General features: G+C 43.4%; 2 protein-coding genes across 2 annotated transcripts; both read right to left on the bottom strand.

The window, feature by feature from the left end:
- Positions 1-39: 39 nt before the first annotated feature.
- On the bottom strand, positions 40-5,525 carry LOC123730737 (MAPK regulated corepressor interacting protein 2). Its single transcript, XM_045708107.2, has 5 exons — positions 4,926-5,525; positions 4,599-4,668; positions 3,023-3,156; positions 1,328-1,447; positions 40-537 (listed from the first exon to the last, which is right to left on the bottom strand). The coding sequence occupies exons 1-5, from the start codon at positions 4,978-4,980 to the stop codon at positions 467-469; spliced, it is 450 nt and encodes a 149-aa protein (XP_045564063.1). The 5' UTR covers positions 4,981-5,525; the 3' UTR covers positions 40-466.
- A 1,425-nt stretch (positions 5,526-6,950) lies between these two features.
- On the bottom strand, positions 6,951-13,742 carry LOC106590471 (glycerophosphodiester phosphodiesterase 1). Its single transcript, XM_014181538.3, has 6 exons — positions 13,147-13,742; positions 12,755-12,930; positions 12,441-12,546; positions 11,635-11,727; positions 11,162-11,373; positions 6,951-7,773 (listed from the first exon to the last, which is right to left on the bottom strand). Exons 1-6 carry the CDS (start codon positions 13,411-13,413, stop codon positions 7,626-7,628), a joined length of 1,002 nt encoding a protein of 333 aa, XP_014037013.2. The 5' UTR covers positions 13,414-13,742; the 3' UTR covers positions 6,951-7,625.
- Positions 13,743-13,798: the final 56 nt, after the last annotated feature.

The following is a 13,798-nucleotide window of genomic DNA, read 5'->3' as shown; positions in this document are numbered from 1 at the left end:
CCCTGGATTACCCGGGAATAACTCCAGCACAAAGCAAAATCGTGAAAAATATTTTACTGTTTTTCTTTTTCTCCGAAGACCAGCCAAGAAATAGACTTCATTCAATCTGAGCACAACTCATGTTGGGGCAGGGAGGTACTTGTTAAAAAGAAAACACAAGCAGAAGAAAAATCAGATGTTCTTCTGGTTGATTAGCCAATCAGGAACAGGCATTTTCCTTGGAGGTGGAGCGTTCAGTCTAAAAGGTCAAAGTTCAGGGGTACAGCAGTGTGTGCGTGTCACACACTCCCCTAGCACGGTGCAGATATCAGTATTCCTTTGAACCCAAAATACTGGGTTTCAAAATACAGGAAGCCCACTAAACTGTAGCTTCAGAACCAGAATGTCCTCTCTCCACCCCTCCTGATCACAGCTTGGCCCATGTGGCTTCCACACCAGTTAGCACCTCCTGTCCCTTCTCTTCCTGTCACGACAGGTTAGCGATGTTGGCCAGGAAGCGCTGGGCCCACCACTCCTCCAGGTCTATAGGCACAAAGTCTGTAAGGAGACAGGGAATAGGTGCTAATGAGAGAACATTACTATGATGGTACCTCTGTCTGAATCTCACAAGTCTACACATCCCGAGCACAAGTTTGCATGGAGAGAAGAGGCAATAGTGTGTGAAAAGGAAGGAACCAGTATTGGTGAGATTTCTGCTTATTGAGATATTACATTTGTGCTTCACTCTCTCTGTAACCTCAAACACTACAGTACTGTCCATCTACTGTTAAGTAACTGTCCAATGACCTACAGAGTGAACAGGACTGGACAGGTTGTGTGAAATCAGCAACCAGGAGGAGTGCCAGTTTATCAAAGGTGAGAGACTGATAGTTGTTCAGAGAGTTAAACATTAAAACAAAAGCTTGCCTTATGACCTCTATCTAGCTGCAGATAAGATGGAGCCAAGAACCGCTTAGCCTGCTGTGTTTCTGTAGACAGTACTGAGACAGACGTTTATAGGGCTAGACAGAAATACACCAAAATAGAGGGTTAAGACCGTGACAAAGTGGAGCATGAGTAGGTGTGCTGATCTAGGATCAGTTCGTCTTTCAGATCATAATCAGATTGTATGGACAGAGGACCTGATCCTAGATCAGCACTCTTACTCTGAGCATTTATGAATACAGGTCCTGGGCATCACATAATTGGATGTAATGAGATAGGAAGTAGAGGTAGACTAGTGTACAGCCTCTCACATATATCCCAATGTTGCACATCTTCAGTAGAGCAAGATGGAGGCTGATTAAACAACAATGGCGGCTAGTGAATAAGGCCTATAGATACTCACTCTTCGTTGTGGTACTGGGGGTCTTCTCTGCGTACTGCACGGGCCCCTGGCCACATACAGCAGCAGGCTCCACACTGCCTTCTCCATCTCCTGCCAGCTGCTGCTCTATTTCCTGCCATGCTGCAGAGCGGAGAGAATATACAGAGGCATTAATACACACACTAACTGAAGATACGTGTTAGAGCAAATCATTTTTTTCCATGTGTTATGCTGCAGTTCCTAGGTAGTTGTATAATACACGCAGCCTATGACTACATAAAACCAACTGGGCATGACGCGGGAAAATGTTTTGTGTGCTTTTAAAAAACCCATCTATTGCGATAGTATTATGGGGTGCTGCAGCACCCGTCGCACCACAACTTCCCGCGGCTATGAAGCTGAGGGTTCGTTGTTTTCCTCTTATATAAATGCCCAATGGAAGTGTTTTTATTTTAAATAAACTTTCTCTAGAGGTGTAACCTTGCTTGTGCTCCAAATTCAAATGAAAACAGCCAACCATGTGTCCTCGAGTGGACCAGGACAGAACTACAGTACATTGCATCAGCCACACTACTAGGAGGAGTTGAGATAAGACTGGAGGTTGTGTGTTCCACTATGAGTTATAACACACCCCTTACACTTTCAAATACACTGTGCTGACTGTATACATTTCTGTGAAAAGCATTTGAATGTAAATGTACCAAAATAAACCAAGATCACTGTTTTATAAGAAGTGCAAAGTGTAAAGGAGCTTTCACCTTAAATTACTTGGTAGTGTTTTCATAGTTTAATTGACAACCGATATCACTTTATAAACACAGTGACTGGACTTGACTATTTCATGCACTACAATATAGTGGTTTGCATTGGCAATGGAGTCCAAGGCTTTCTGTAAATGAGTAGATCTGTGCTCTGTAGATGTTTTATAAAAACAAACGGGATATGCCCAGAACTTCCTTCTGATCATTATCATTGAGCAGTGCTCCAAGAACAACAGAACAGGTCATGCTGAGACCATTCCATTCTGCTACAAGTCACCTGTCTTCATCAGAGCAGGCTGAAAGTATAGAACAAACTAGCCCAAACTGTCAGAAAACAATGTCTCCACTTTTGTACTTGACTGCTTCGATAAAGCTTTCAAGTATTTCTATCAACCATTTATTTACCTTCTCTATGGTTTGAGGATCTTTAACAAACTATACCCAAACTGTGTCAGAAAGAATGCCTAGACTTTTGCACTTGATTAAATCATTTAAACTCGGTGGATTCTTTTATCCTCCGTTTGCTTTCAAGTGTAGGCTTAAACTCCACATAGTTCTCTCTCTTCTATACATCCATCTCTCTTCTATATATTCACACCCCCTGTTTGCTTTAGTGTCTATTCTCCTCATGCATTGAGTAGTCTAGTCCTTGAATGCAGTGATTCTCTCCCAGATGAACATTACTGGTGTTGTGGATAGTGTCAGATGTAGCCTCGAGTTAACACTGACTCAGTGCTGCTGGTCAACATGTTCGTCAGCTATAATGGCCTTCCATTCAACTGATGTAAACTGGAATGTGTATGCATAAAGGACTTAATATAGGCTCATTAACAACCTTCAAATTGCATATTTGAGAGTCTACAATATTCCTTATACTGTTTGAGTGAGTGTCCATGGCTCTATGCATGAGAAAAATGGGTAATGTCTCATCTGTCTAGTAGTCAATGCGTCTCACCTTCGTACACAAATCGGACATTCTCTTCATGGGCCGGGGTGAAGCCTTCAGATGTGGTGTCTTCCTTCTGTGAGGCTGCAGTGTGGTATCTCTTCCCGTTCAGGCGATTAAACACTATCTTAGGGGTTGGAGAGCTAGACAGATAGAAAATACAGTAAATAAGTAACATTGTGTGTGAAATCGTATTGTGTTACACCTCTGGAAAGCTGGTCTTGCTTCAGAAATGTATATGCTGGGCACTAGATTATACATTTTGAATAAAACCCAAAAGGACTTTTTTTATAGAATAAAGTTTTTCTGAGAATGTATGTGTATCATTTTACTGGACGGTGCTTTCCATTAAAATGATACACATACATTCTCAGATCATACCTATTTAAACCAGTCAGTCCATCATACTGCATACACTAAAAACAGAGGACATTGACAATTTACTTCATCAGTATATGTACTTATCTATCCAGTGCAGTTGGGACATCCCAACTGCACTGGATAGATAAGTACATACACTGATGCAAAGTAAATTGTATATCTAGCCTAGAGGTTCAGTGGTCTCCAACCCTGTTCCTGGAGAGCTACTGTCCTTTACGTTTTTGCTCCAACCTTAATCTAGCGCACCTGATTCTAATAATTAGCTGGCTGATAAACTTAATCAGGTTAGTTACAACTGGGGTTGGAGTGAAAACCTACAGGAGGGTTTCTCTCCAGGAACAGGGTTGAAGTGCCCTGGTCTAGAATATTTAGGAATTCTCTTATCCCACATCGCATGTCATGCCCACTCGGCTACCATAGAAACGTAAGGATTGGTGGGAATCCTCTGAACCTACTTCCTTACACAATGATGTTGCTACGGAGACAACAGCAGACGGATTATAAAAGTCTGTGTGGAGTGATTCCCAGGAAACGACTGAATGACTGTGCTATTATGTAACACACGTGCATTAAACTACATTGTATGAATGCATTTTATCCTGTATTAAAAATATACCAATGTATGTAGCCAATGACGGTGAAAAAAAGCTTGCTTACTCAACCAAATACACCATTGCTAAACTTGTGTGCCCTTGCAGAGCGCGCGAGGCATATTTCACTTTGAACGCGTGCTACGTTCTTAGGGCATGTTGCTCATAGTTCTACACTGGCTACAATGTAACCACTGACCGATTCCCCGAATGGCTGTTCAAAAATGTTAATGTTTCTCTACTGCGTTTGGACAGTAAACAAATGGCCAAAGTTAGCACGCGCTGCTAGCCAGCAAGCCTGTCAGCTAACCTCGCAAGGTCAGACCGTTTCCAAAGAATTTAGAAAACGTTGCAATGACACTTCAACGATACAATGTCATTTATCGTTGTGTCGATACTATATTGCTGTAAACATACAGGATTACGAACGTTCTAAGATTAATTTCCGTGAATCGTGACGTACTACATAAATGACAGTGGAATCAACGTTACATGATCATGTTTATTCCACTATACGCCACACACGTAACAGGTTACATTTTTGTAGTACTTCAACTGACTGGTTTGCTCGCGCTTCTTGATATGATTATGATAAATGCAATATGGCAACTTACTTTAAGGATAACCAGGGGGTCGGTTTGAGCTTCAAGTCGTTGGTTTTATTCTCAATTTGCTGCGTGGGACCTGAAATGGAAATAGAATAGCAAGGTTGCACTGATCACAACATGCATGTTTGTCATTAAAATATACTTTTAAATCCGACAAATCTAATCGAAGGCCTAGGTTCAATTAAACAAAAGTCCCGTGCTCATTATTCAGGTTTTGAAAAGTGTACTACTGCTTTATTGCCATGATTCGAATGCTACTATCGATTATATCAATAATATAGGCGATACATAATTGGATTGAAGAGAAACAAGAATTACATAACTGATGCTCACCTGTCCTGCGCTGTGTAACAAGTTTACTGGGACCTCTAGTAATAGTGTACATCATGTGAAAGCCGAGAACTTCAGTGTTGCGAAGGAAAAATAAGTGGGTTATCTTCAAACAAGTCGAGAGTGGTGCGATAGCCTACAATGTGTCGACTCCAAATACAGTGGTGGTCTTTAAATCGATCCCCTTTTTGGTAGAGTTCTCTTGACGCAGCCACGATGGGAAAATTATAGCGCCTGTTTTTCCAAGTCAGCTGCTCGGAGCTACGTAGCCTACGTCTCCGGTTCGGTTAAAAGATCTCGGTACTGCAATGTGCTCCTTGTCCTGTGCGGTGCTCGTCGCCGTTACGAATAAGCATATGTTTGGTTAAAGAGGCAGTCTGCTAGTGCTTCAAGGATATAGCCAATAGGTCAGCCAAGGTGATTCAATACTGATATGGAATTCAAATGTCTGTTGGAGAAGAAACTCCTACCCTTCCGATCAATGTTTTTGAATAGAAAATACAGTTAGTTATATTGATTAAATTCCCCTTTGTGAGAGGCAACCCTATCCAACAGTACCCTTACAAACAATGACAGTGACACCGCACACATGACAGTCATGGGCACCCCGGTCATGTCACTTCACACCCCCAACCGTCGCGGTTTTAGAGGAGGAGCGCCCTTCAGAACGCACTACTGCTGACCCATCACCCGGTAATCCGAGCACGTGGAGATTTGAAGCCTATTCACGATGATCAGGCTTAACATTTGGAATGAAAATGGGGAAGTTAAATCAGAGATTGCTGAAGTCCATTTTTTTTTTACCAGCACAAATGTTCTCTGATTTAACACGAGTCATTATGCAAACACAGCCTTAGGCTTTTTAGTATAGGGAGTATAGGGGCGCAGTCTAAGGCACTTCATCTCAGTGCAAGAGACGTCACTACAGTCCCTGGTTTGATTCCAGTCTGTATCACATCTGGCTGTGATTGGGAGTCCCATAGGGTGGCACACAGTTGGCCCAGCATTGGCTGGGGTAGGCCATCATTGTAAATAAGAATTTGCTCTTAACTGACTTGCATAGTTAAATTTAAAAATATATATATTTGCATAAGGCATGCATTTTGGTTGTTGTGGAATAGCCTAGTATGTATGTTCAAAATACATATTGGGAGTCAGAACATATGTAAGACAGGTAAGACATGTTTGGTAACTGAAGCTCGTCGGTGACAAGAGGAGGCTCAGACAGGCTTAACCAGGGTAATACTAGTCTACCTAGGCTTCACCCTGCCCCCTACACTCAGACACATCTGCTCTATATAGGTCAATGTATGGGACTAACCTTAATCCTGCCTCCTATCATCAAGGGCCTCAGCCACCCGAGCCAGGGCCTGTTCACCCCCCTACCTTCTACAAGGCAGAGACACTACAGGCGCCTCAAAGCTGTGACCGAGAGATTGAAACCACTAGCCGGCCTCCGCACAGTACCCTGCCCTGAACTTTACTCACTGTTACTAGCCGGGCTACCACAGTACCCTGCCCTGAACTTTACTCACTGTTACTAGCCGGGCTACCACAGTACCCTGCCCTGAACTTTACTCACTGTTACTAGCCGGGCTACCACAGTACCCTGCCCTGAACTTTACTCACTGTTACTAGCCGGGCTACCACAGTACCCTGCCCTGAACTTTACTCACTGTTACTAGCCGGGCTACCACAGTACCCTGCCCTGAACTTTACTCACTGTTACTAGCCGGGCTACCACAGTACCCTGCCCTGAACTTTACTCACTGTTACTAGCCGGGCTACCACAGTACCCTGCCCTGAACTTTACTCACTGTTACTAGCCGGGCTACCAACAGGTACTCAACCTGTACCTTAGAGACTGCTGACCTATGTCCATAGTCCCTGAACACTGGTAGTAGCCTGGGCTTCAGACTTTGCTTATGTTGTTTTAAGAGGTGAGGGGAAAGCCTGTGGCTGAGGGTTGAAACAACATGGTAGACACTGCATACAGACAGAGAGAGAGAGAGAAGCTGAACAAATATACTTCATCCATACTGTCCTTGTTTATTTTTCCATTTCTATAAGATTATTTCACTCAAGTTAATGCATCTTATTAGGATAGTATTTCATTGGAAGGCTGGTTGGATGCCCACAGACTTTTCCTTGTTTCAGTTAGACTATCCCTTCAGAAAAACACATTATTGCACTGTGTGAGAATGAAGTGTTCATATTTACACACATCCTTGACACTTGGAACGGTCATGGATTCAAAATATGACATATGTACGAGCTGTGGTCCCGTGTGGCTCAGTTGGTAGAGCATGGCGGCTTGCAACACCAGGGTTGTGGGTTCAATTCCCACAGGGGACCATTATGGAAATGTATGCACTCACTAGTGTAAATCTCTCTAGATTAGAGCGTCTGCTAAATGACTAAAATGTAACTGTGCAGTAGGTACACTCCTGAGTTGGTTATTACAGTACATAGGTGAACATGGAGACATGTTGTTCACTAAATGAAGTCTCCCTGTAATTTGAAGGCTATTGTATTGTACTGAATATTTGTATCATGTGTCTTGGGCATACAATACACAGTAAGATAAGTAACACAGGGTTAAACCGTATGTGTCCAATATGGGATTTTAACTCACTTCAGTGTGTGTGTGTTTTGTGTGTGTGTTTTGTGCAGGTTTCTGTGAGTGATGTCCATCCACTGTGTTCAGTAGTGAGGATCACAGTCCTCCAGTAGGCTGTCAGTGATGTAGTTGACGTTGAGTATCTCCTGGTAGTATTGTTTCTCCTCAGCTGTGTTGACTGTCCAGCCCACCACCTCAACCCCTCTCTGGGCCCAGTACTGGACATAGTCCCTGGGGATGGAAGAGAGAGTCAATAAGGAATCAATGGCCAATCAAATCAATACATGTTATGTGAAATGTAAATGAGATGTTGTGTAATAAAGGGAGACTTAGTGATTTTAGCCCTTTTATCTACAACCCAAGAGTCAGATGACCTCGTGCAGTGGAGGCTGCTGAGGGGAGGACGGCAACATCCTAATGGCTGGAACTGAGTGAATGTAATGACATCAAACACATGGTAACAACATGTTTGATGTTGTTGATACCTTTCCACTCCAGCCATTACCACGTTCCCATCCTCCACAATTACGGTGCCGCCACCACCTCCAAAATGAACTCATGGATACTATTGTTATGTCTCTGTGTCCAGTATGAAGGAAGTTAGAGGTAGTTTCGTGAGCCAATGCTAACTAGCGTTAGCGCAATGACTGGAAGTCTATGGGTATCTGCTAGCATGCTAGATAAAATCCCAAAGTATCCCTATAACAGTGGTTATTGAGGGCGTGTACACTTCAAACAGCTAACGATGTGGGTAACCGTTGCGACGTGTAGTAACAACAAAGCAGCAGTACATAAGGGCTAGAGCAGCAAATATTTCCTTTCATCAGAGGATACATCGCTCCTTCAAGCAGAATCATGTCATTATATAGAGGTCTAAAGTAGTGCACTATATAGGGAATGGACATAACCCCCTCAGGAGGTTGAACAGATTACAGCTGCACCACTGAGAGCATCTCGACTTGTTGCATCACTGCTTGGTATGGCAACTGCACCGCCCTCAATCGCATGGCGCTACAGAGGTTGGTGTGGACAGCCCAGTACATCACTGGGGCTGAGCTCCCTGCCATCCAGGACCGATATCAGGCGGTGTGAAAGGAAGGCCTCGTCGATTATCTAGAAAAAACATATACTTAAAAACTGGAAATCAACCAATCCTCTGTCGTTAACACAATGGAAAGGTTAAATGCTTTATTACCTCAATGTTGAAAGTACGTGGCCGACAGAGAGAAACAATGGTTCAGTTTGTGGTCATGTGGCGGAGAGTGATGCGGGCGCTGGAGATGGGTGTGTGAGCAGGTGGTTCTGGGCAGGTGTGATGTAGTTGATGTTGTCGTTTGTATGTGTATGTTTTATATTGTACAAAAAAAAATATATACAAAAAAAATAAAAGACCCGGAAAATCATTACAGACTCCGGCCATCCAAGCCATAGACTATCTTCTCTGCTGCCGCATGGCAAGAGGTACCGGTGCAAAACGTCTGACACCAACAGGCTCCTGAACAGCTTCTATCCCCAAGCCATAACACTGCTAAATACCTAACAAATGGCTACACAGACGATCTGAGTTAACTCTTGAATGTTTATATTTTTTTGCGCTGTCTTTATGCACACTCACAGGACTCTACACACTCACTCACACTCCAACACACACACTCATTTATATTGACTTTACACACACATACAATCATCATATACTCTGCTGCTACTCTGTTCATCATATATCCTGATGCCTAGTCACCTTACCACTATACACATCTACCTCTATAGATCCAGTATCCCTGTACATTGTAAATACGGTATTGGAACTAACCATATATACAGTTGAAGTTGGAAGTTTACATATACTTAAGTTGGAGTCATTAAAAGTCGTTTTTCAACCACTCCAAATGTCTTGTTAACAAACTATAGTTTTGGCAAGTCGGTTAGGACATCTACTTTGTGTATGACAAGTAATTTTTCAAACAATTGTTTACAGACAGATTATTTAACTTAATCACAATTCCAGTGGGTCAGAAGTTTACATAAACTAAGTTGACAGTGCCTTTAAACAGCTTGGAAAATTCAAGAAAATTATGTAATGGCTTTAGAAGCTTCTGATGGGCTAATTGACATCATTTGAGTCAATTGGAGGTGTACCTGTGGATGTATTTCAAGGCCTACCTTCAAACTCAGTGCCTCTTTGTTTGACATCATGGGAAAATCAAAAGAAATCGGCCAAGACCTCAGAAAAAAATTGTAGGCCTCCACAAGTCTGGTTCATCCTTGGGAGCAATTTCCAAACGCCTGAAGGTACCACATTCATCTGTACAAACAATAGTTCGCAAATATAAACACCATGGGACCACGCAGCCGTCATACCGCTCAGGAAGGAGACGCATTCTGTCTATTAGAGATGAACAAACTTTGGTGCGAAAAATGCAAATCAATCCCAGAACAACAGCAAAAGACCTTGTGAAGATGCTGGAGGAAACAGGTACAAAAGTATCTATATCCACAGTAAAACAAGTCCTATATCGACATAACCTGAAAGGCCGCTCAGCAAGGAAGAAGCCACTGCTCCAAAACCGCCATAAAAAAGCCAGACTACAGTTTGCAACTGCACATGGGGACAAAGATCGTACTTTTTGGAGAAATGTCCTCTGGTCTGATAAAACAAAAATAGAACTGTTTGGCCATAATGACCATCGTTATGTTTGGAGGAAAAAGGTGGAGGCTTGTAAGCCGAAGAACACCATCCCAACCGTGAAGCACGAGGGTGGCAGCATCATGTTGTGGGGGTGCTTTGCTGCAGGAGGGACTGGTGCACATCACAAAATAGATGGCATCATGAGGAGGAACATTATGTGGATATATTGAAGCAACATCTCAAGACATCAGTTAAGCTTGGTCGCAAATGAGTCTTCCAAATGGACAATGACCCCAAGCATACTTCCAAAGTTGTGGCAAAATGGCTTAAGGACAACAAAGTCAAGGTATTGGAGTGGCCATCACAAAGCCCTGACCTCAATCCCATAGAAAATGTGGGCAAAACTGAAAAAGCGTGGGCGAGCAAGGAGGCCTACAAACCTGACTCAGTTACACCATCTCTGTCAGGAGGAATGGGCCAAAATTCACCCAACTTATTGTGGGAAGCTTGTGAAAAGCTACTTGAAACATTTGACCCAAGTTAAACAATTTAAAGGCAATACTACCAAATACTAATTGAGTGTATGTAAGCTTCTGACCCACTGGGAATGTGATGAAAGAAATAAAAGCTGAAATAAATCATTCTCTCTACTATTATTCTGACATTTCACATTCTTAAAATAAAGTGGTGATCCTAACTGTCCTAAGACAGGGAATTTTTACTAGGATTAAATGTAAGGAATTATGAAAAACTGAGTTTAAATGTATTTGGCTAAGGTGTATGTAAACTTCCAACTTCAACTGTAGCTTACTTACATTCTCTTGATCTTCTTACTTACATTTCTTATGTGTTTTTGTTCTACCTTCATTTATTTTATAGTACTACTATAGCTTTTCACTGTCCTTCTGCACGTGACATTAAAACTTGAAATGTAGTGCACGCTATAGGGACTAGGGTGCCATTTTGGACTCTAAATAGACAGCGGTGACTCACAGTGATATGAAGTTCTTCTGCACCAGGAAGGCAGAGACGCCACAGAGGTTCCAGAGCAGGTGGTGGTGGGCCCAGTCCAGTATCACGTCTAGCACCTGCATCCAGTGGTGTTTCCATAGCGACGAGAAGCGCGGCGTGCCGTCACCCAACCGACTAAGGCTCCATGGCCGGTGGGTCAGCGCGGTCACCACTTCCGGGTCAGCCTGACGCATCTGGGATCAGGGGTTAGAGGGCAATGGAGAGAAAGAGAGATGGGATTTTACAACGAGTTTATCAGGTCAATCTTTCAAATGCCTATCTGTAATCTAATGTTCTTCCCATAGTGAAGCTGAAATGAAAATGGCTGCCATTTCATGGAAACTTAAATCCATTGTTAGTCCTCTCATACAGAGAGATAGGCACATCTAACCCAGTAGCCATATAGACAGACAGCCCACTACTATCCTCTTGTCAACCTAACAGCCCACAGTTACCCTGTAGATGACTTTGGGCTCAAAGGAACAGACGATGCTGGTGTTGTAAAGCACAGGGTGTTTCTGATACATCTCCTTTAGGGCTGCCGCTGCCTGGGAGAGGAGAGGAGAAGAACAGAACATGAAAAAGTAATTAATACACTTTCTGTTTGTTTGTAGAGTATGGGTGTATATTTGTGTATGTGTACCTCTCAGACCCACTGGTGAGCCAGCAACTGTTGGGGGTCAGTTAGATCAGTGGTTCCCAGACTGTGGGGGCGTGCAAAGGGGTCGGCAGAGGGGCTGCAGCGTCGTCGCCCCCCCTTAAACTTACTCTTGAATGTTGCAATAGTTGAATGCACAAGGTGCAATTTCGAAAATTGGGTAGTGCATCATCAGTTCCTCTTGTCATGTTAGTCATTGCAGACCTTAAAGAGATAGTTATAACTTGTCAGAATTGTCTTATTGTATGAGTCACTCAGATATGACATGAACACACAATGTGTAGAATTGTGGGAAATTAGCTTTAAAACAGCAAAAGATGTTCCCCCAATGATGGAAGAGGGGCCGGAGTGGAACAGTTTGGGAACCACTGAGTTAGATGACTGCTCTCAATACTCAGTTTCTTGAACTGAAGTGGACCACTGACTAAAACAACAGGCTATCAACGGGCCTAGCTGGTCCATGAGGGTCTAAAAGTGTACTGTTAAACAGCAAACAAGAGAATTATCAAGCTTAGGCTTAAGAAGAAGACAAAGAAGTACTCAGTAGTGTGAAACTGTGTATATTTACAAAAATCTTTATCTGAGGCTTCTGATTGGCTGTACCTCATCTGGGTGACCTTTGACATCAAAGTAGATAGTGAGCTGCAGTTTGATGCATTCCTCCACAGCCTCCTGCAGAGTGGGGACCTTCTCTCCCTGGAACTTGTCACTGTAGGAGCCACATAACATATACCGTGCAATCATTGGTCCTGTCCCAGCTAACTAATAAGCACAGAACTCAATTTAAACCATGATGAATTATTTATTTGAATATGTGTTTTAGTGTTGGGAACAAAAACATGCACACACTGCGACCTCCAGGACCGGAGCTGTCCTACAGTATCACTCCATCTCTCTCTTCCTCTCTTTCCACTCACCTGAGTCGGTGCTTAGCGGCTGCGTCCAGTTTACTCAGCTCAGAGAAGCTTAGCTGTGTGAGGGGTCCCGACCCGTTGGTGGTTCGGTCTACAGTCTCATCGTGCATCAGAATAGGGACTCCATCTGATGTGAACTCCAAGTCCAGCTCTACGCCGGTCGCCCCGTTCTTATGGGCCTAGAGAGGGAGATGAGACGAGGTTAGAAAAGGAGATGGCATGAAGTGAAGCAAGGTGGTGCTTTCTTGACTGGATCTCCACTATACTGACTGAAGGTTTGCCATAATCACCTGGAGGCTATGTAAGGGGAGAGAGAGCGAGAGAGAATGTTGTGGCTTTCAAGAACCACGAATCCTTGTTGAACAAATACTTCTCTCCTCGACTTGCTGACTCACCTCCCGGATGGCAGCCATGGTATTCTCCGGCGCATCATGCCCTCCACCCCGGTGAGCGACTAGGGACACCCCACCCGAAGCAGCGTTCTTAGCGGGCCGAAGCACCTGTCTCGCCTGGCTGGTCGGGACTTGGGGAAAATGGAACATGATCAGAAAGGCATAGAGGCAGGCGGTGAGGGCGGTGGACCATATCGGGCTCCGTGTTCCGAGGAGAACGAACGCGAACACCACAGAGAATAGGGCAATTTCGTCTCCGAGTTGCAGCATTTTTGCGCCGAGTCCATACGGTCACTGACTCACAATTCTGCTATGCTGTTGGACAGACAACAGTGCATTAACACTGTCATAAAGTTACCATTTCTTAATAGCCAACGAAGCTTAGAAAGATGTCTCAATATTGTTCCAGTTGGATGCAAGCAGTGACACTTCTTTGGAAGATCGGCACTCAGGACTCCACCGAAGATTGTCTTGACCTTCCTTCTTCAGTCTATGCAGAAGCAACACACAAGATAATTCAGTGGCTATATTTGAAATCGTTAGCGTAGTTTCACAACATCCTATTCACATGATCAAACAGCAACATTGTTGCCTCATAACTGTCATATTGTACCTCCCACTTTCCGTTTTAATAGTTTTGTGGAACCTAAAGTTT

The sequence above is a fragment of the Salmo salar genome, chromosome 02, assembly GCF_965601325.2.
Source record: "Salmo salar chromosome 02, fSalSal1, whole genome shotgun sequence".
In the NCBI taxonomy this organism is placed as follows: Eukaryota; Metazoa; Chordata; class Actinopteri; order Salmoniformes; family Salmonidae; genus Salmo; species Salmo salar.
The sequence above is the reverse complement of the archived record's forward strand: the minus strand, read 5'-3'. Positions and strand labels throughout refer to the sequence as shown.